Genomic DNA, 22,487 nt, shown 5'->3' on the forward strand with positions numbered 1-22,487 from the left:
CAGAACTTCCTTGCTGCCAACCAGAGAAGAAAAACTGTGTTTCTCAATTCAGTCTGGCAGCTGTATGGCCAGTGCCAGCTTCCAATTGTCGTGGACAGATAAGTATCCCTGTTGGAGAACCATCCAGTTTTATTGATTTTTGGAATAATTTTATGATGTTGTCACATTAGCAAACACAGGTAAATATGACATCAGTAGGCAGATTCCTTATATTGACAACCTTTCTAGGTGTTTATTCTGAGTAGGTCCTGACCTCATCTTTAGAGAGTGCTCTATATGCAAATCATTTGCCCCTAAGACTATTAAGAGCAATATTATAATGCCTCCAGAGGCAGATAAGGCACAGTTTTAAGGCATGTACCATATGACCATGAAACAATATTATAATGCCTCCAGAGGCAGATAAGGCACAGTTTTAAGGCATGTACCATATGACCATGAAACAATATTATAATGCCTCCACAGGCAGATAAGGCACAGTTTTAAGGCATGTACCATATGACCATGAGACAATATTATAATGCCTCCAGAGGCAGATAAGGCACAGTTTTAAGGCATGTACCATATGACCATGAGACAATATTATAATGCCTCCAGAGGCAGATAAGGCACAGTTTTAAGGCATGTACCATATGACCATGAGACAATTGACAAAGATGTGAACCTTGATTGATTATGTCTCAGGGACAAGAGGACATTTCACAGATCCATGTTCAAGAGGACACCCTTGGTACAATTATTGAAGCATGTCAGGAACCTGATTCCTCTCACATTGTTTCTGCTAATACTCTTAAAAAGTGGAAACAGAAAACGAAGCATAACTCAACTACTGTTACTTCTTCCCTAGTTGATCCACAGCAAGAGTGGTATAATTTTTTTCAAGGGCTATGCAAACCTTTCATGTCATTGAAATCTCCTCAGTTTCTTCCTATTCATTTAACTCCTCAGAAAAGGAAAATGGATATATCTTCAGAGGAAAAAGATTCAGATTCTAATGTGGAATCCTTGACTTACTCCTCACAGATCCATTTACTAACAGGGTTTAATAAGAGAACAGCGACAACTTTTTTTCCTGACTCTCCTATAGAAGACTTGCCTTTTAATGACACTATTTTAAAGATGATGCAGCATTTTTCACTGGAAGGGTAAACAAGTCTCTGATATATTGAAGAGATACTGTCATTTGTTAGATACAAATGATCATAAGTAAACCCTCAGTCATTTTCCCGTGCTTGAGGCTTTACAGGACATGTTCTGGTTTGTTTGTCTGACATCTAAATCGCAGAAATCTACCAAAAAGAAAGTAGATAGGTTTACAAGTTGCCAGACTCTCACAAATTTCTGTATGAATATCTTTTATCAGACCCTGCTGTGATTTCTATACTTTACTTCTTCTGTCTACTAATTCTTTACACAATGACAAGGACTGATAAGTCCAGACCCTGCTGGGTGAGGTCTGCAAGTTCCAGTGTATCCTTATGTACCCTTTCTGTTGATGATCTTCTCATCCTGGCCCTTTCAAAAGATAAACTTGTACAGAATCATCTGTTCACTATGGATCTAATTGTTCTTTTAGGTTTCAGCTTAATCCCAAGGCCATTGACAAGGGGAAGGTGGTCCACACAGCCTACCTGGACCTCGCAAAAGCCTTCGATACAATACCCCACTCGGGCATTATAGATAAGCTCACCAGCTTAAATATAAACCCCTATGTCACTAGATGGGTTGCAAACTGGCTCAAGGACAGAACCCACATGGTTAGAATAGCTGGAGCCATGTCAGACTCCAAACCAGTTACAAGTGGCGTCCCACAAGGCTCAGTCTTGGGACCTCTCTTGTTCAGTATATATTTCTCGGAGGTACAGGCCAACATGGAAGGACTGTGGCTGACCAAGTTCGCAGATGACTGCAAACTGGGTGCCATAATAGACTCACCAGCTGACACAAGCATCCTCCAAAAGGGCCTCATAGAAACAGACAACTGGTGCCAGAGCCATGGCCTCAAGCTAAACGCCAAAAAGTGTATAGTCATCCCCTTTGGCAAAAACAAAGTGCCCACAAATTACCACATAGGTGGTAATCCATTAAGTAAAGAAGAAGTAATTAGGGACCTGGGGACCCAAGTTGATAGCAATCTCTCATTTGACAACCACGTGGCCAAAGTGGTTAGAAAAACATTTTATATAGCCCACCTAATCATGAAGGGATTCACATCTAGATCAGGGGAGGTCATCGTGCCTCTTTACTCATCCCTCATCAGGCCCATAATTGAGTACAATGCTCCTTTTGGGATGTACCTTACCAGACACCTGCAGCAACTGGAAAGACCCCAAAAGTACCTCACCAAGAGGATCAAGGGGCTCAAACAGATGCCGTATGCTGCCCGGTTAAAGAAACTCCAGCTCTACTCAGTGGCATACCGCCTGCTCAGAGGCGATCTGTGCCTGACGTATAAAGCCATGTCCAACCCGGAATTAATGGACATGCTGCACCTCAGAAAATCCAAATCCCATCGAGCTACGCGCTCGAGGGACTTAAACCTCAGCACTGAAATAAATAGGACATGCTGGAGGGACAGATTCATAACCCAGAGGCTCCCTTCACTCTGGAATAAAATCCCAGTCCAGGTTAGGCAGAGTCCCTCATTGACTCTCTTCAAGAGGAATCTTGATGAGTGGATGGGAGATCACTGTTAGACAGAAGCACAGTATACTAACCTCGAAAAAGGGCATAGCAAAATTAATTTAAAATGGGTGGCGAAAGCCATACACACTCTGGCTAGGCTTATAAATGCCCTAGGGCAGATAGCCTAGTATGAATCTATGAACCTATGAACCTATGATATTAATGCCATGGGTAGGTATGGAATGAAAGTATACACTTTTGCTACATTTTCTTTCCTTGCCATTAACTATCAAACCATTATTACAAGGTATCCTTTGTCTGGTTCCTGTAACACAAACTAGTTCATTTCTGATTTCCATGACTCAGACAATAAATCATTCCTTTTATCTTTACTTAACGTTGCTTCTCAGGTTACAAGAAATTCAATAAATTGTGGATATGATGCTTTGATGCATCTTCTTAAGAAAGTATTCTCGGTCGCACTTGTCATCTTTGCTTGATGATGTCCCCCGGACATAGACAGTCTTTTGTCCCAGCAGTTACTGAGATTTTCAAACAATTATAGGAGAGAGAAAAAAATAAGCAAGACTTTAAGGAATTTTTTCATTTGCCTGTAACAAAATTCCAGAGGAACAACCCCTCAAAATCAATACCCTTTTTACACAAAGACCAACATCAACAAAAAGGTACACCAATCTCCAAAAGTAAATGGAACTTAAAACCCAAAACAAATTTCAAATGACCTACAGGATCCTTTGTTGACAAGCCTTCCAACTTATGAACCAACAACCGCCCAATCTTTTAAGCACACTTTCTCAGTCCCTGCCTCTTTGGAAACTTGTAAGTTCAAATAAATGAGTTTCCAGCATAATACAGAAGAGCTACAAAGTGAACTTTCATCCTTCCTCCCATCTTTTTAGGAATTCTTTGTTTTGTCCAAGCCAAGAATACAGGATTTGCTAGTTCAACAAGATCTGCACCATCAGAAAACTATAGAAATAGTCATTAACCAGTAGAATGGAGGGCAGTAGGGTATTCAAGACTATTTTTTATTCCAAGAAAAGAGGTCACACAGTGACACATTCTGGACTTATCAGTCCTCAAACCTTTTTATGAATTTCAAAATTCAAAATATTTTGTGTCTAATCTCTCCTGCCTATGAACCTTCCTCAAACCTTTCTAGTTACCCTGGATATAAAAGATATCTATCTTCCAAACCTCTTCATCCACATAACAGATAATTCTTAAGATTTTGTGCTTTGGGATTTTATTTTCACATTTTCTGCTTTGCCACTTGGTCTTTCTAGAGCCCCAGGGGTATTCACAAAATGTGTTGCCCCTATCATAGCATTCTGCAAGTTCCAGTGTATCCTTATATACCCTTTCTGTTGATGATCTTCTCATCCTGGCCCTTTCAAAAGATAAACTTGTCCAGAATCATCTGTTCACTATGGATCTAATTGTTCTTTTAGGTTTCAGCTTAATCCTGAAGAAATTTGTATTTCAACATTTCCAGAATCTAGTTTTCCTAGGATATCAACTAAACACTGTGTCCTGACAAAATCCGTTTCTTTTCTATATTCCCTTTATCTCAGTGATAGCCATCTAAGTGCTTCTTGGTTTCAGCTTTCCAGAGTTGTTCAAGACACAGACTTTTCTCTCAAATTATCTTTCACGCTGCAACTCTCTTTCTCACTCCACAGTCCTAGAGGTAATGTGGTTAGCTTCATGGTTGCAGATAATGCTGCAAACGGTGGTGCCCTTTGACCCAGTCATTATCATCCTGATGTTATAACAATGTGTTCTTCACAAAAGACAGCACCCTGATAGCATGAATCAGAATTCTCTGTTCCAGTCAAACCGGCACAGTATTTACAATGCGTATAAAAAATAAGACACTATATATTTGCATATGGTCTAGTGATTAAGCTAATGAATTGTGCTCAAACTGAATCTCATAGTCACGAGTTTGATTCCGACAGCATCCACTGCATACAGTGTGACAGTGGTCCTGAACTATGGTAATGGTAACTCCTGAAACAAGCAATAGAGCATCCACCCACAAACCCCTTTTCCCAATTTTGCACATGGGTTTAGGGTATCACTTCGGCAGTGACAATGATCTAGAGCCAGTGGCTCTGTAGTGAATATGTGTATCCTTTTTATTAAATTCTCTCCTTCTTATGTTCTTAAATGCCTTGCAGGTGATGTACATTTTCATAACCACATGTTTTTGAAAACCTTAAGTTTCATATTATCAGCCTGCATACATCATAGAGCTGTTACAAAACAGAGTCCTATTTGCTACAATTGTTAGCATTCATTGGTCAACAGAATTCAGCAGGTTGGTGCAATGAATGCATGAATTTAATTATTTCACTTGTCTTTCAACTAGTTAATTTACCTCAATAGAGTATAATTTATTTCTGAGTATTTTTTGAAGAGAGGGGCATGATAAAGTAAGTCTGCAAACTCTGCTGACAGCAAGACCAAACAAGGGATTAACCTAGAAAAATACACCCTAGAGGAGCTATTAGCTGTAACTGAAAAGTAAATCTGTAATGATGTACCGCTCTTAGAGCATTTGGCATGAACTCTGTCACTCTTCCATTATTAAAGTATTTTTTCTTACTTGAGCCTTTAAAGATGTGTATAAGTTCATTTGCAAGTAACAAAAAAGGGAAACATGATACAAGCAAAGGGATACCTTACACATTGAAAGAGCATAATCTGTTTGGTTTCCTCCCTGCTTAAAGTTCAGATAAAGAAAGTAGAAGCAGAACTGGAAACTGTTTGCAGTGCCCTTGACTTGACTTTTGTTACAGTGAAGCTAAATGGATTAGACTGCAGCCATTATATTGAGCACACACACACACACACACACACACACACACACACACACACACACACACACACACACACACACACACACACACACACACACACACATTCAAATGGCCTGCTCAATACATAGACCTTTGGCATACTGCCACAAGCCATCCCAGTCCCAGAAGGATCAGGATCTGATTGGCAGTTTAAGGATATGAGGAGGAGAAAGAAGGGGGAGGAAAGCAGATAAAAACCCTCCATCTCTTGCAAAACTTAATGTTCTAAGAAAAAAATAATAAAACTTCACTTTGCCTTTAGAAGATCCATCTGTGATTCCAGATATGACACTCTCAGAAGCACAATGGAACAATGTCCTGGCATTCTGGGCAAAACATATTGAGAATGATCCTACAAAACATGGCCATGAGGTTTTAATTCGGTAAAGTTTCTGCTAATTATTCACCTTGTACACTCTGCTTAGTTTTTGTTTGTTTCTTACTGCAAGCATTATGCATCGGTTTTATTTAAATACATGTTGCATGTGCCCTGATCCTTAATGCAGATTAATTACAGCTGTAACTTACAAGTGCATTATTTCACCTTGATATTCTAGCAATCTGTACCCACGGTGTCTGTTTCTGTTAAATATGACTAGTTGATTAAAGTGAAACTGGAGAGAAAGAAAATGCACACAGTCTAGCAGCAGGACAGAAGGAATATAAAAAATGTAAGGCAAAAGAAAAGACTAATGAACATGTATTGTTATTTAACATATTTATATGTACTGGTTGCTAATACGTAAAAAGTTATAATAAATGTTATCAAAATATGCTCTGCTGTTACCGTGGTGCAGCTATAATCATCTCTGGCATGGCTTTTCTCATTGATATTGAAGATTTCTGAGACTTTATTGCAGTCTTGTTGTGGCAGACTTTTTTGTTGCTGGCTCTTTAGTTAGTTGTCGGCTTTTGGTGTTCAGCTGATTTTGCGAGAGACTTTTTCACCTTTGCCAGTTATGTATCCTATTACTGTTATGTCTCAAAGAAGCAGTACAAATTGCAGTGTTTAATTTCTATTTGATGTTTCTTCAAGCCTTTCTCTTGCTGGTTTAAATGTTTAGACTAAATGGTTTTGGACTCTGTTAAAAATGAAGAGTGCAAAGTTAGAGTGGATTGTTTGCCCGTATGATACCATATGGCTTGTTCCCAGTCTACTGGCTGTGTGTAATGCTTGACGAAAAACATTCTTTCTGAAGATGTTGTACAATACTACAGACTAAAAACAACCTAGTCATCTTTGTAGCAAGTGTGGGAATTCATCAGAGTTCCCTGAAAAGTCGAAATCATGCCTGCATTTGGGAAAAGCTGTGAAGAATGAAAAAAATGCTGCTGACATGAAAACGAGATCATAGGTAGGGCAACTGATACAAGTCATTGTAAAAGCAGCTCTCGTTATGTTATTAATCTGGTGCCAGCTCATGTCACTTGGCCTCCTTATGGTCTTCTAATTAATGCTTCACCTCTAGAACACACGGTCTGATCACAAATAGTTTCACCTGTTTGTGTGCCAGAACCACAGAGTCCCCCCCCAACGTGGACATTGATTTGCTTTAGGCACTGCCTTTTGCCTTCTAAATCTTACCTGCCTTTGGTGTGCAACCAGTCAGCACTAAATCTGTATTGCAGACTTGTTTATGCCACCTCCTGTGCAAGCTTTGCAGGGATGGGATGTAAAACTCATTAAACAAGGAAACAGGGTTGATTCATTTCTTACCTTACACTAAAGCTGTTGTACAAACAGGTGGTGATGTTCTAATTCCTCAGCATTTGCAAAGGTCCATTCAAGTGTGATGAGAGCTTATAAATGACATTGAACAAGTATGGTTGCAGAGGCATTTTGGAAACAAACCAGATACTAACGATGCCATGTGAAATGTCTTGAGAATAATGGATTTGTTTTGTTTTTAATTAATTTCAGTTGCAATACAGTTCTCTAATGGAATTTTCTTCAAATAAACCACTTAATGAAGTTGCATCTTCTTATGCTCTAAGAAAACGCTGCAGATATGGTGTAGATAGTGCAGTAAAAAGCTGTTGAAATAAAGCCTGCAGAAACTAGATGCATGCATGCACTTCGTATTAGGCAGGGAAAAGTTTACATGATGCAGGTACTAAAATTCTTAAATAGCATTATGAAGTTTCAGAACGATCCCGAGTGCTTGCAGATTGGTGCGGGGAGGGCTTAGCATGAATAGGCAAGAATGTATGAAAGTGCTTTTCTGCAGAGAGGTGGTAGACACTACACCCCCCTGCCCTTTGGGAGAAGAATAAGGGATTGTATCAGTTATTGCCTTAACTGAATTAATAAAATGTCTACAGATCTGTAGGAAAGGTAATGCTACAGCAGATGTGAACAATCTTTAAATGCCAGCTCTGGTTAAATCAACCTAAGGACACTTAATGGTGTCAGAATTTCAGTTTAATGCCATCACAATTTTATTAATGTGCCACTGTATTGGCAGAGTACTTGAACTGTACTTTTGTTGTTTTGGTGAATGAGCAGAACTGCCGGACATGTATTTTCGTATTTTGTAAATTAGTCTTTAATTTATAGTTCTCAGTTTGTGCAACCACATACACAGTCACTATTTATCTATCAAGCATCATGAAAGATAGTATTTGGCACTGTAAGACTAACTGATGCTCTGAGTGAATAAGTAATGAGGTATGTAAAAAAATGAGGCGTCTGTTGTTACTTTTTGTCTTTAAGACCTCACAACATTTTATAGTATTTTGTCCGTTGAAAGTTTTTTGACCCTTTCAGTGAGAAATATTGCATCTTGCATTAAAATGAAGATTAGGACACTGAAATTACAAGCCTTTCACTCCTTTCCTCTGCACTATGCCAAAAGGATGCGATGCATTCATTTGCATGAATTCACTTGCTTGGCATTTTGAACAGCTTCTTTTGTGAACTAGTATGCCTCTGGAACAAACACTAGTCTGTTCTGAACCACAGCATGTGTTGTGTTTATAATGCCCAATGGTTCTTTCTTTTCCTTGTTTTTCATTCTTTACAGCATGGAATCACATGACACTTTTACAAGCAAACTAGGGTTCAGGAGCAGGTGGGGATGAACAATGAAACTACAGATAAGCCAAGAACCACAGACCCTCTGCAGTGCATAGTGTTTTCAATCAAAACTGGTATGAAGAACACTTTTCAAAGCCAAACATTATACTGCTAATCTATTTCTCTATTTAGAGCTTCTAGCAGCTTTTCTAATGAGACACTCAACCAAATGTTAGCTGGGTTATCCAAATACGAAAAGAATGTTTTGCACTCCGAAAAATATCCAGATGTCATGGGAATATCATGCACCCAGAAAATTATGCAAATGCAATAGAAATGTCCTGCATCCGGAAAGTATGGGTGGGCAGGAATCCAAAGCTTCTTTGGGCAAGAGGATATATGCTTATGATTGTGCATGCGAGTGTGTGAGCGCTAGCGTTTGTGTGTGCATGTGTATGTGTGTGCATCTGTCTGTGTGTGTGTGTGTGTGTGTGTGTGTGTGTGTGTGTGTGTGTGTGTGTGTGTGTGTGTGTGTGTGTGTGTGTGTATGTACGTGCACATGTATGTGTGTGTGTGTATATATATATATATATATATATCTATCTATCTATATATATATATATATATATATATATATATATATATATATATATATATATTTTCCAGCCCCCTGGTATAAATATGCTAGCGATTTAGAGCGATTTAGCTGAGCTGCCACTGTTGCACACTAGGGCAGTGCGGTTAAGCAGGTTTAAACTATTCGGGCTACCTAAAGTCCACTCTTCAAATTTTCCCTTAAAACTACCTTCCTCGAACTATACTACTGATCAAATCAGCGTATCCTATAACTAAAAGATCAACTCTACTTGACTCCAAGTAGACTATTCTCTATCTATTAAACCTAGCACTTGTTCCTACAGTACTTATTACCTTGATACGGCACTCTTGTCATAGATAGTACCCCAAAAAGGCAACCCCCCATTTCTCGGTCACCCACGTCCCCGGAATCTTTTTAAAGTTGTTCGTCTACCCTTCTAGCATGTCGAGGGATCAGTTGCTAGTGTCCTCTCCTGCTCAGCTGGTGAACCTGGGAATATTGAGGCAATGTTTCAATTGCCTCATGTACACAGACAACCCTTTCCTCCTCCCACAAAACACAAATACATGCGAGAGATGCAACTATACGGCCAAACTGGAGGCTGAGCTCTCTCAACATAGGACTGGCAAGACCAGTCAGGAGGAGAAGGTTACCACACACACTATAGACCCAGTCTCACATAGTACCATTACAACCTCAAATCATACACATAAACACACAAAGACATACTCGGAGGCTCTGATCAAAAATCTACCAAAACAGCAGAGGCCACCAAAGCAGACACCCAAACAACCACCACCTCAGAACACAACACCAACACATAGACCTCACAGTCAGAGTGTCAAACAGTCACAGCCCTTAAGGCCAAACACAATGCCAGACACACTAGTCATTGGTGACTCCATAGTCAGACACACTGATGTCCCGCTCACCAGACTGAGTAAGGAGAAGGTCACAGTAAGCTGCCTGTCGGGCGCTAGAATCCGCCACATAACGCAAGCACTCAGGTCTCTCAACAGCAGGTACAAATATGACTCAGTCATTGTCCACGCTGGTGTAAACGACCTGAGACTACATGAAAAGAGACATTGAGGAGCTCTCTGATTATGTAGCCCAGGCAGGTATGACCCTGACCTTGAGCAGTATCCTACCTTCACCAAGAATGATGCCACAATACAGAGATAAGATGATCAGCTTTAACAATTGGCTTAAACACTGGTGTCATTCAAAGGGGATCCAGTATCTGTCTGCCTGGGATGACATGCTGGACAAGCCACGCTGCGCAAGGGACGGCTTGCACCTGTCACCCTGGGATTCGGATATTGGCAAAGGCTCTTGCCACCCCATAGTGCCTTTTTAGGCAAGGCTCAAATTCTAAACCTACCACCCTAGAACACAAAAAGGAAAAAACTAAGGGTAATGCTGCTCAATGCCAGAAGTCTAAATCTCAAAATGCACGAGGCCCTTCTCAGTATGGAGAACATCGATGTTTGTGCTGTGACAGAAACCTGGTTCAAGGCTCCTGAGAGCACCCCAGCTATCAGGTTTTACCTCATATCATGCGTTCCGGCCCCAAAATCCGGACAATACCAAGAAAGGAGGGGGTATCCATATTCATCAAGGACACCCACACCTCAAGACTGGTGGCAGCACGATGCATCGGAGACCATCCAGGTGCAATTAACCATAGGCAAGACTACTCTGCAAATTGTAGCATGTTACAGGCCACCCTCACAAACTCAGGAAACTCACATGGCCTTCCTGAAAACACTAGAGGGGATAAATGTATCACCAAACACCATCATACTAGGTGACTTCAATTACCCTAATATAGACTGGGAACACTACTCAAGCCCAAACACCCTAGCCCAAAAGTTCCTGGAATTCATAAACTCAAATGCCATGGAACAACTAGTCACCATCCCACAAGAGGAGATAACATACTTGATCTCATCATCATGAACATGGGAGCACAATGTTCAACACCGAAGTATACCCCTCACTGGTGAGATCAGATCACAAACTAATCTCGCTGGAGGTCCTCATCCCACCCCCACCTGAAATAACAAAGATCACAGTAAGGAAGTTCTCAATAGCCGACTTCACACTTCTAAAGACTAGTGTGGTCTCCTTTCACGCCCCGAGCCGGAAAACAATACTCAAGCCGCTGAATCACTTACAAATGCCTTCTACCAGCACCTGCAGGACTGCATGGATAAGGCAATCCCAAGCAAAACAAAGACTCTTTGTACCAAAGGCAAGCGTCCAGTCTGGTGGACCCCAGCCATAAACAAACTCTACAACAAAAGGAGGAAGCTACTACAAGATAGAGCAAAATCCTTAAAAGGTAAGACACCCTTGACCACTATAAGTAAAAACTAAGAGCTCTCATAAAATCATCCAAAGCAAATTTGAGAGAAAAATAGCTAAAGACTCAAAAGACAATCATAAGGCCTTCTTTAGCTATGTTAGAAACCTAGGAGGAAACTCCCAGATATGCTCAGAACTAGTTCAAAATGATGTGAAGATTACTGATCCTACAGACATTGCCAACATACTGGCTGACAGGTTCAGTGCAAACTTCTCCCCTCCCCAAAGGAGAGATATCTATACCAAATGAGTGCAGCCCCAAACATCTCCAGCGCCCAAGTGAGAACTGCTCTCTCCAAAGCAAAAACACAGCATCCATGGGACCCGATGGTGTCCCCGGCTGTGTGCTCCACGAACTCAATGAGGAATTAAACCCACAGCTAGGACAGCTGTTTAATCAAAGTCTTACCTCTGGACCCAGGAGTGGCGCACTGCAACTGTGGTCCCACTTCACAAAGGCGGTGCCTCCACAGACCCTGGAAATTACCGCCCATTAGCTTGACAAGCCTTATCTGCAAAGCCATGGAGAGGATCATAATGGACCTCATAAATAAAGACATAGGGAATTTGCAGACTTTGGATCCAACCCAGTTTGGCTTTGTCAAAGGCAGATCATGCCTTTTAAACTTGGTTGACTTTTTGAAACAGTCACCAAAGCCATTGATGAGGAAAGGCAGTCCATACAGCCTACCTCGATCTGGCTAAGGCCTTCGATACAATACCCCACTCGGGTATCATTGAAAAATCAGCAGCTTAAATGTTAACCCATACATCACAAGATGGGTTGCAAACTGGCTGAGTGACAGAACCCACAGGGTCAGAGTTGCTGGCGCCATGTCAGACTCAAAACCTGTCACAAGTGGTGTCCCACAGGGCTCAGTCCTGGGCCCACTCTTGTTTGGCATCTACTTTTCCAAGTACAAGCAAACACAGGAGGGTTATGGCTGACAAAGTTTGCAGATGACTGCAAACTGGGCCATAGTAGAAAACACATCTGACACAGATATCCTTCAGAAGGGTCTCACAGAAATGGATAACTGGTGCCAGAGCCACGGCCTAAAGTTAAATGCCAAAAATGCATAGTCATACCGGGAAAAACAAGGTTACCCCTAGCTACCAAATAGGTGGCAATCCACTGAGCACAGAAGAAGTTATCAGGGACCTGGGGACCCAGGTTGATAGTAGTCTGTCATTCGACACCCATGTAGCTAAAGTAGTTAGGAAGTCCTTCTACATTGCCCACCTTATCATGAAGGGATTCTCATCTAGATCAAGGGAGGTCATAGTCTCCCTTTACTCATCACTCATCAGACCAATGATTGAGTACAATGCCCCATTCGGAATGTATCTGACCCGACACTTGCAGCAGCTGGAGAGGCCACAAAAGTTCCTCACCAAAAGGATAAAGGGTCTCAAAAATCTGTCCTATGCTGCCCGACTGAAAGAACTCCAGCTCTATTCAGTTGCTCAGAGGTGACCTTTGCCTAACATACAAGGCCATGTCAAACCCAGATTTGATGAATATGCTTCACCTCAAAAATCTAGATCCATCAAAGCCACAAGGCGGAGACTTAAACCTCGACACGGCTATTAATAGGACGTGCTGGAGAGATAGATTCATCACCCAAAGACTCCCTATGCTGTGGAACAAAATCCCGGTACATGTGAGGCAGAGCACCTCGCTGGCCTTGTTCAAGAGAAATCTTGACCAATGGATGGGAGATCGCAGATATACCCCAGGAATTACCTCAGTGTCACTGCTCGACAGAGGCACAGCAAAATAATGGGTATAGTTCCCCATACTAAAGGGGTGGCGTAAGCCACAAAACAATGGGCTAGGCTTATAAATGCCCTCGGGCAGATAGCCTAGTATGAACCTATGAACCTATGAACCTATATATATATACTAAACATAATGTATGAATTTATAGGGTGCACAGTTGGTCCTTATTAAATGCAATTACACATTTCTATAATCACTCCACAGACAGCTGTTTTGCATTTGAGTGGACTCAGCCATCCACCATATTATTTAATAACATCTGGAACAGATGAGACCTGCTCAAGAAAACACACATTGTCAATTCTTACAAAAACTTGTTCTCACTACAGATAAATGTCTAATGCAGGTCTCGTAATCACATGTGCATACATTATGAATCTTTGTACTTCCACACTAATTACTGTCTTTTAGAGCTACTCATTATAGGCACTACGATGAGGTCACTTGTTTTGTCATCTCATCTTTCCTGATTAATGGAAGTCCCATTTGTCCAATCTTCTATCCAAAAGCTGAGTCTCTTATCTGGTCACCTTCTGCTCATGTCTGAACATTGAAGGTCAGGATCTGATTCTTAAGTGACCATTTTCTTAAACAAAAGCATCAGACTGCATGTACTCTTCCTAACCTCCATTACTTATGATGCCTTGTCATGCAGCACTGCAAAAATGTTCTGGGTTTTTATCTTGCTTCCTTTGTGCAGTAAGAAAACATTTTGCATACTAATTTTCCGCACATAAGGTTAATGTTATATTTGCCTCTCCTAGCTCTTATAGTCTCAGCTTTAGCATCTAGCGACTATAGTTCTTTTCTTTCTCTCTTCCGCCTTCATTATTTCCTAATAATACTTTCATCAGTCATCTTTGTTATTCTGCCTTCCTTAGAATATAATGTTTTGTCTGCCTTCTTCCATCCCTTGTTACTGTTCAGCAATTCCTCACACAATCTGGATACTTAGATATGCCTGTAATTCATACATTCTCCATCATGCAAACAAAAATCAATACAATTATAAATCCCATAAGATGTCAGACTGTACAGCAGTGCAGTTGTTTTGGACTGCTCCCTCACAGCTCTTGCTTCTCTGATTGTACTCCTTGCTGACATGCCCGTGTACAGAGATTGCATTCCTTTATTTGTGTATGTGGCATTTTTCCTGGATATCTAATTTCCCACAGCAACCCAAAGACATAGTCTTCCACATTCCCCACAGTTTTATGCGCATGTATGTCTGCATCTGTATTGCAATGAACTACTGTCTGACCCTGGATTGTTTCTTTCCTTGCACCTGTTGCATTCACTGTTAGGCTCTGACTGATTGCATCACTGAATTGGGAAAGTAGTTACTGAAAGTTAATGAGTGAATTAGCATAAGATGAGGCTTACTGAGAAAAATGTTTTGACTCTGATTGTTCATTTGTGTGTCTGGCCTCTGTGTAGCCCACCCAACTTTCCTTCATCTGAAATCCAGCATACCCTTCTGTGTTATTCTAGAGAAATAGCATTCACAAGAAATGTAGGCATGGCACTTGCATGTTCCAGTACCCTATCCTTATAGGGTCTATATTAGATCAGCGAACGCTTACAAAAGCGAACGCTGATTGATCGAACTTATGTAAGCGAAAGCTTAAAATATCGAAGCAACAGAAACCCAAATTTTTTCCTAGGGAAAGAATTCTGTTGCTTCGGTATTTTCAGTGCTGTGGTGGAAAGTTACGGGTCGGGTTCAGGTAAGTGTGCGATTGTGTGGATGTGAGTGTTAGGGTGGGTTAGGTGAGTTAGGGTTAGGGCGCAGGTTCGATATGTGTGCGATTGTGTGGACATGAGGGTTAGGGTGGGTTAGGTGAGTTAGGGTTAGGGAGCGGGTAAGGTGAGTGTGCGATCGTGACGGACCTTAGGGTTAGGATTTGGGTTAAGGTAAGTGGATAGTTAGTGGTGGGTGTATAGTTCAGTGTAGGGTTAGGTGTCAGATTTTAGGTGAATGTGTGTGGATTGTTGTTTGTTTGGTGTGATTGTGTTATGTGTATGTGTTTTGGATCAGCGATTTTTTCCCTAGGAAAAAAATCGCTGTTCTGACAGTTCGAGATTGTAAGCTTTCGCTTACATAAGTTCGATCAATCAGCGTTCGCTTTTTTAAGCGTTCGCTGATCTAATATAGATCCTCCTTATAGACAGTATAGTTATTTCTCATCTGAAGCTTTTCTCTACCATATTTTCCAGTTGTATCCCATTCCTCATGCCCTGCCATTTATCTTTAGTTCTGCTCCCCAAAATACACCAAATCAGAGTCCTGTGAAACCAAGTAATATTTGACCCTCACCGTAGTGTTGTCTTTCCTCTGGTACATAATTTACTGTTATTTTCTGTTCTGCAGGTCACAAATGACATCCAGTGCGTCTTGCAGAGTTTATCTGCTGCTATGTTTTGTTGGACAGTTTCCACATTACTGACACCATCTTTGGTTCAGCAGGTTCTGTTTCACTGATTCTGTTGTTGGTTCAGTAGGTTCTATTTCACTGAGTCTGTCTTTGGTTTTACAGGTTGTATATCATTGAAACTGTTCGTGTATCATCAGAATTGTCCTTGGTTTTACAGGTTCAATATCCTCGATGCTTTTCTTGGTTCAGCAAATTCTCTATCACTGATTTCATCCTTGGTTTGCAGGTTCTGTATCCTGATATCATTCTTGCTTCAGCAGGTTCAGTATTACTGATTCTGTCCTTGGTTCTACATGTTTTCTGTCACCGATACTGTCCTTACTTTGTTAGGTTCTTTCTCAGCGATGCTATTCTTGGTACAACAGCTGTTTCACTAATGTTGTCCTTGGTTGCAGATGTCTCATATCATTGCTGCCATCCTTTGACAGGTTCTGTATAACTGATAATGTTCTTAACTGAATAGGTTGCACATCACCAGTGCCATGTCCTCCAAAATTTCACTGTACTGTATCTGTTCAACAGTGTGCTCATTACTACAGTTTTCTCCTTTGATGCAATGGTTGCAGTCTTACCTCCTTTGTGGACACTAATGTGTTCATAGGTTACTTCTTACCTATTCTGTCTGCTAAATATTCCTGCCCCCCCGCCGCCATCACTGTCTGCATATTTTCAAGGATAATGGTCTCTCAAATGTTAAGGCTATACTTCATGGAGAGGTATGGGCTTTTCCATGATGGGACAATGTTTACTATAAAACATACAAGGTTAATGTATATTTGGTAACAGCCAAATGGCAAAAAGAGTACTTAGAAAAATTACTTCTGGAGGGGGCTGCAAAAAGCTGAAAAAAGCTAATACACTTGTATGTGAAGCATTTTACTTTTATTTGAGAAGGTGTACATTAGTTTTTCCCCATTTTAAGAAGAGTCAGATATTTTCTTTAGCTTAATGGAGGAAAGGTCCCAATGGCAAATTCTGAGAAGCAATCTCATAGATAATCTTTCTTTCATATTTTCTGGTACCTACACTGTGGAATATTCATGCATGATAACAGCAGTGCAGCTTAAAGCTCAGATCACATCAACAACATTTTACAGTATGCCATTCTGAATGTCTATAACATGCCTTGGAGATGAACACTAAAACAGCTATATCAGTGATTTCACACTCTGCACTACAAATTTATCCTTCATTTCTTACATTTTATACTGTTTCAAGGTGTAACTGGCATGTCTTTTCCAAAGATGGAGCTTGAGTGGGGTAAAGAGGATGGAGACCCCAGGCACAAATGCTTAGGAGCTGCAAATGATACTGCAGAAAAGGTGCCAATTGATCCCTACAAGTCAGTAGCACAGTCACTGAGCTGAAATGCCAGTTCAGCCTTGCATTTTCAAGCACTCAATGTAATTACTTAAGCAGCTACAGTTGAGACTGTTATTGCTTAAATTATTCGTCTGCAGTATATGTGTGTTAGGAGCTGTACAAGGGGGTCATATAACTCTTTGGTCATGTCAGACAATACAGAGGTGTTCTGCAGAAAATAGCTTTTTGTAGGGTGGAAGACATTCGTTTGATCCTCAGCTGTACAGGATTGCTTGAGGCACCATCTGATTCTTTCTTGGATTCTTTTTTAAAAGGCAAGAACACTTTCATTAAAAGCATAACTGCCAAACCTGCAGTGTATTACAAATATCAGAAGTGGATTAATTAACAGTGAGTCAGTACCAAACTCACTGCAAGGAAGCTGGGTGAGTCAGCTCTTTGAAAGCTACACCTACTAATGCTGTGGGCAAAATCACTTTTAACATTCCTTTTCTTAAGACCATTTGTACCTCCATGAGGGGGGGATTCACCTGTCACACATTCATTCGTAGGTTTGTATGAAGATTAGTAATACCTTCTTTGCTGACTTGAGGACATTAAATAGATTTAATAGTTACAGAGGTCAAGAAAGAAGGAAGTCACGGTGGCCTAACCAGAAATGCAACTAGGCATTATGTCAGCTATGTTCTTGTCTCTTTTTCTTTCACTGCATCTTTAGGAATGCTTGTTTCATATTAAACTAATAGACATCTTGCCTGTATTATATAATTGTAAATAGTATTATAAGCAATATATTTGTGTATTGCTTAGGTTGACCCTGAGCACATTACTTTGGAAATGTCTCAGTTTAATTAGTTTAATAAATCTGATTTATAAGCACTCAAACAAATTTGTTGACGTAATGAACATTTTGAATTTTCACATCAAGCAGAGAATGGCAGTGTTTGTTTGTGTTAATGCAGAGCTCCTGAAACCTAGCTTACTGAAATGGAATATCTGTCTTCGACTTTCATAGCACTGTAGCTGAGCAGCAGAATGACAACTGATGTCATTCCACAAATGTCTCTAATGGCATGTGACTTAAGTCAGAGATGCTGTGAGCTTCACATTAGTGCATTAAGTTGGGAAGGCATCTGTATGACTGATGTCATTATTTATCCAGTCGGTAAATATTCCATGTATGAACTGGACATACCTTACCTATAGTTTTGCAAGACCTTCAACAAAATGCCAAATGCAAGCTCTCTAAATAGTTTGGCAACTCTATATATATATGGGCTACAAATGATAAACTGTGAAGGAGCTGTCTATCAGATATGAAAGAAAGAGTGGCATGTTAGTTTAAAAGAGCATCTTGCTTGGCCCTCTTCAAGAGAAATCTTGATGACTGGATGTGAAATAGAAAGTTCACCCTGGGTATCACTCCAGTGGCTGTACTTGATAGAGGCACTGGGAACTAACGATGGGCGGCACAATGCTAGGGCACTTAATGGGCTAGGCTTGTAAAGGCCTCAAGACCATTAGCCTAGTACACACGTATGAACCTATAAACCAATGAAGGGTGAAGGTTTGCATTTAATTCTGTAGATAATCAAATGTAAAAAGAAGAATCACGAGAGACCAAGTGATGTGTGAAAAACATAGGATTCAATCATGTGACCAGCCATATGTAACATATATTAGTCATATGACACCAAATAAAAATTCTGTCAGGAGCATCGGTAAGATGCTCTGTAACTGAGAGACAGAGAGAGAGAGAGAGAGAGTACAAGAAAAAGTAGTAATTATGGCAATCATTAGTTAGGCCTCACTGGTATCATTAGTAAGGCCTCACTGGTATCATTAGTAAGGCCTCACTTGTAATTTTCCGTGTCTGTTGCTGCAGGGTACACATCTAAAAAGGCATGGATTGTGTGGGTATTGTTCAAAGATGGGAACAAAGATGCCACAGCACCTTTGACAATGGTCATATGTAAAGCAATTGTGGTATTTAGATGTCATCTCTGAAATACGCAGAGAACAGGAATAATAAGATGGATGAGGGCAAATAATGTCCAAAAGAGTCTAGTGGATTTAACTTAAGACTGGAAGTAGGTAGGGTAAGAAAACAATGTCTGGAAGCATATCTTCTCAGAAAGGGTAGGAGTTTCTAAATGAACAGGTTGTTATGCACAAAAGACAGTAATGCATTTCAAAAGTGTATCAGAAAGACAAGAAGGCACTAAACAATAAAGAAAAGAGCACAGAGCCAATGATTATATAAAGTCTGTAGATTTTCCAGGGCATAAAAAATAGTGTCCAAACTGTATAACACAGTGGTTCCTACTGCTATCTGGATATATATATATATATATATATATATATATATATATATATATATATATATATATATATATATATATACACACATATACACACACACCTGTGTATGTTTGTGTCTGCGTGCATGTGTGCCAGTGTCTGCAGTTAAATAAATTGACAAATTGACAATTCAAAATGTCAACAGTAGGAACTGCAGTATCAAAATATTGACATTTCAGAATGTTGACAGTAAAAAATGCAGACAGAGTTAAATAGGTTGGTATAAGGGGTGAGAGAGTGTTTACACAAGTGCTAGTGATGTTAGAGATAGAGTAATGGTTAACTAACAAGAAAGATTTTGAGTTGTGTTAGTATGATTTTTGGTGCAAGTTTCTGTACCTTAGCCTGTCTTGTGTAATGGTGGTGATGCAGAAAGGATTTTTCTAAGGTAAGGTGTGGGTTTAGCTTTATGGGCAGAGTTAGGTTTGCATGCATTTGTAAGGTGGTGCGAGGGATTGTGTCACTGCCATGGACTGGGACTTTGACATGTGGAATGGCTGCACAACCCACTGTAAAACTTTAAAAAGATTTAGCATTTTACTGACCCCTTTCATGCTGATTACTGAAACTGCTGTTTCTTCAGACATTTCAAAAAGGCTGTAAAACTATTTGAAAATTAAAATAAAAATGTATATATTCAGTTTGAAACCAATAAATTATAAGACAGAATTTAACAGTAGAAAACTGAAAGGCTTGTGTTGTGAATTATAGCAAAGGTTTTTCCGGAAGACAACTGAATAATCGACTATATTATGCCGACATGGTTGTGGCTGGGCTACTGAAGTCAGTCCTGGATGGTTTAGTTATGGCACATGGATAAATATTAAGAAGATAGCATATTTAAAGACATCTCAATAAACATTTATTTTTTATGTGAATAAAGTATCTGTGATGGTTATGGCTTCAGGCACAGAACTGGAAACAGGTTAGAAGAAGCAATTCATGGCAAAAAGTAGTAGTGTATGCTATAAACCAGAAGTCCTGTTACATCACTTAATGAAAATTTTAAACCAATGTAATTCACAGGAATGAGGACCAAAGTGAGAATGGGCAAGGTGAAAAAATAGAATATGAGGTACTGGAATGTACTACCTCACTGGAAATAGCAAAATCCTCTAAAAGAACCCATCAGAATATTCTTGGACTTGGACATGTTACTCCCATTAATGTTTATGTGGCTTTTACTTCTGGATAGGGTAGAGTCATGTCCTAGAATTTTTTTTTTATGTAGCAAGAAGCCCCTTCATGTGCCCATCCCACACTGATGAGTGTTGGTTTTCTGACTGTCTTATAAGACCACTTTAAGCATGATCAACCACTTATGCTAATTAGGTGACACAGATAGTCTGGTTGGAAGGTGGGCATTATTTGTAATGCAGCAGGCTCATGAAGAGGAATGAAAACTATTGTTAGGTAGCATCGGGACTAAACATTTGTAATTTTTAATGTAAATGGTTATCCATGTAAAGTAAAAACATGACACTTTTAAAAAACCCTGCAGGTAAGGTGCCATTCATTAATGCATGGGACAACTGCAAAAGTTAACGCAATAAAAAATACTTAATTTTTCATTCTGACATAATGGATCATTATTGCATGCATTTAAACCTTAAAACCAACAACATCAGTGGAACTGGTCCAATTTACTGTCAGACTGGTGCTGACATATGGCATTCTTACCATCTTTGCTGCTTCAGTATTCCTGACCATTATTTCATAATTCCTACTTATATCTTTCATCTTACAGTGCTAATAAATCACAAACAGTGTAAGTAGAATTTGTTTTATGCTGTACACTAAAGAGATGCCTTTTCCTTTTGCTCACCACACCCGATATCTGAGGTAGTAAGCAATGTGACATCCTTCATTAAAAGCACTTTCTGGGTTTACTCCCGACCAGAACTCAGACCATCCGTTTTACATAAATGATTTCTTTCCAGATACTGCTCGTCTACTCCATGAGAAAACACCTAATGAGGAATCATTATAAAGTAGCTGCAAAGGTCAAAGAAGTCAGTGGACATTAAAATAAATAAATAAATAAATAAATACAACAGATGTAAACTGTACCTTTATCCTACATACACACATTTTATAGATTAAACTGACAAGCCATTTTGCAAAATTTTTACAGGTGGTCTGTACATCTCTTGACATTTGGCATCCCTAGATCACTGACATCACAGCTGGAGCAGGTTATATACATTGTCTTCATTAGTGACATTGCAGATGCACCATAAAGGATAGCATACCTCTTTATTTATAGTGGTAAGATTTGAAACACAGCAGCTATTTTAAAGGCCGACAGTCCAAAACGACTTTATTTAAAATGAAAGAAGATGAAATTCCGTATATGTGAAAGCAGAATTATAAAACTCTGTTGATAGGTACCAGAAGGGACCAAAACACCTGAAGAGAAACTCTGCCAATTGTAAACAATCAAAAACAACTTGTGGTGATCATGCCAATGGTCTTCATGAAAGCATAAAAAATGCATTAGGGTTGATTCAAAAATCACAAAAGATATAATGTCTATATAGATAGTCAGGCAGACAGATACGTAGATATGGAAGTACTTTGAAATATTAAAATTTAAAAACAGCAAAAAACAAAACATCAGTCTCAAAGAATCAATGCTCAAAATAAATAATTGAATTAATAAATATAAAAAAAGCTCACACTTCCCATGTGGGAGGCTGTGCCCCCACTCCCCCAGCTAACTATAAGTACCAAGCTCGCACAACAGTAGGAAAAGGGAAAATCTACACTCTGCTATTCAGCGACCTCCCAGAGAATAATACCAGTAAAAATTATCTGGTTGAACTGCACCATTTGGGTCATTCAGTGAAAATCAGTAGCCCCTATATATATATATATATATATATATATATATATATATCTATGTATATGTACATATATATATATATATATATATATAGATATATCTATGTATATGTATGTATGTGTGTGTGTGTGTATATATATATATATATATATATATATATATATATATATATATATATATATATATATATATATACTGTATATATATATATATATATATATATATATATATATATATATATATATA

At 39.5% G+C, this 22,487-nt stretch overlaps 1 protein-coding gene across 1 annotated transcript in view; it reads left to right on the top strand.

Annotated features, from left to right (window-relative positions):
- The first annotated feature begins 5,717 nt into the window (after positions 1-5,717).
- Positions 5,718-22,487, top strand: part of LOC122804158 (myoglobin-like) — a 32,335-nt gene continuing 15,565 nt past the window's right edge. The window contains exon 1 of the mRNA XM_044073848.1: positions 5,718-5,893. Coding sequence (XP_043929783.1) covers positions 5,796-5,893 — 98 coding nt within the window. The 5' untranslated portion in view covers positions 5,718-5,795. The remainder of the gene's footprint in view (positions 5,894-22,487) is intronic.

The sequence above is a fragment of the Protopterus annectens genome, chromosome 6.part0 (assembly GCF_019279795.1).
Source record: "Protopterus annectens isolate FY-2018-M chromosome 6.part0, PAN1.0, whole genome shotgun sequence".
NCBI classification, from domain to species: domain Eukaryota; kingdom Metazoa; phylum Chordata; order Ceratodontiformes; family Protopteridae; genus Protopterus; species Protopterus annectens.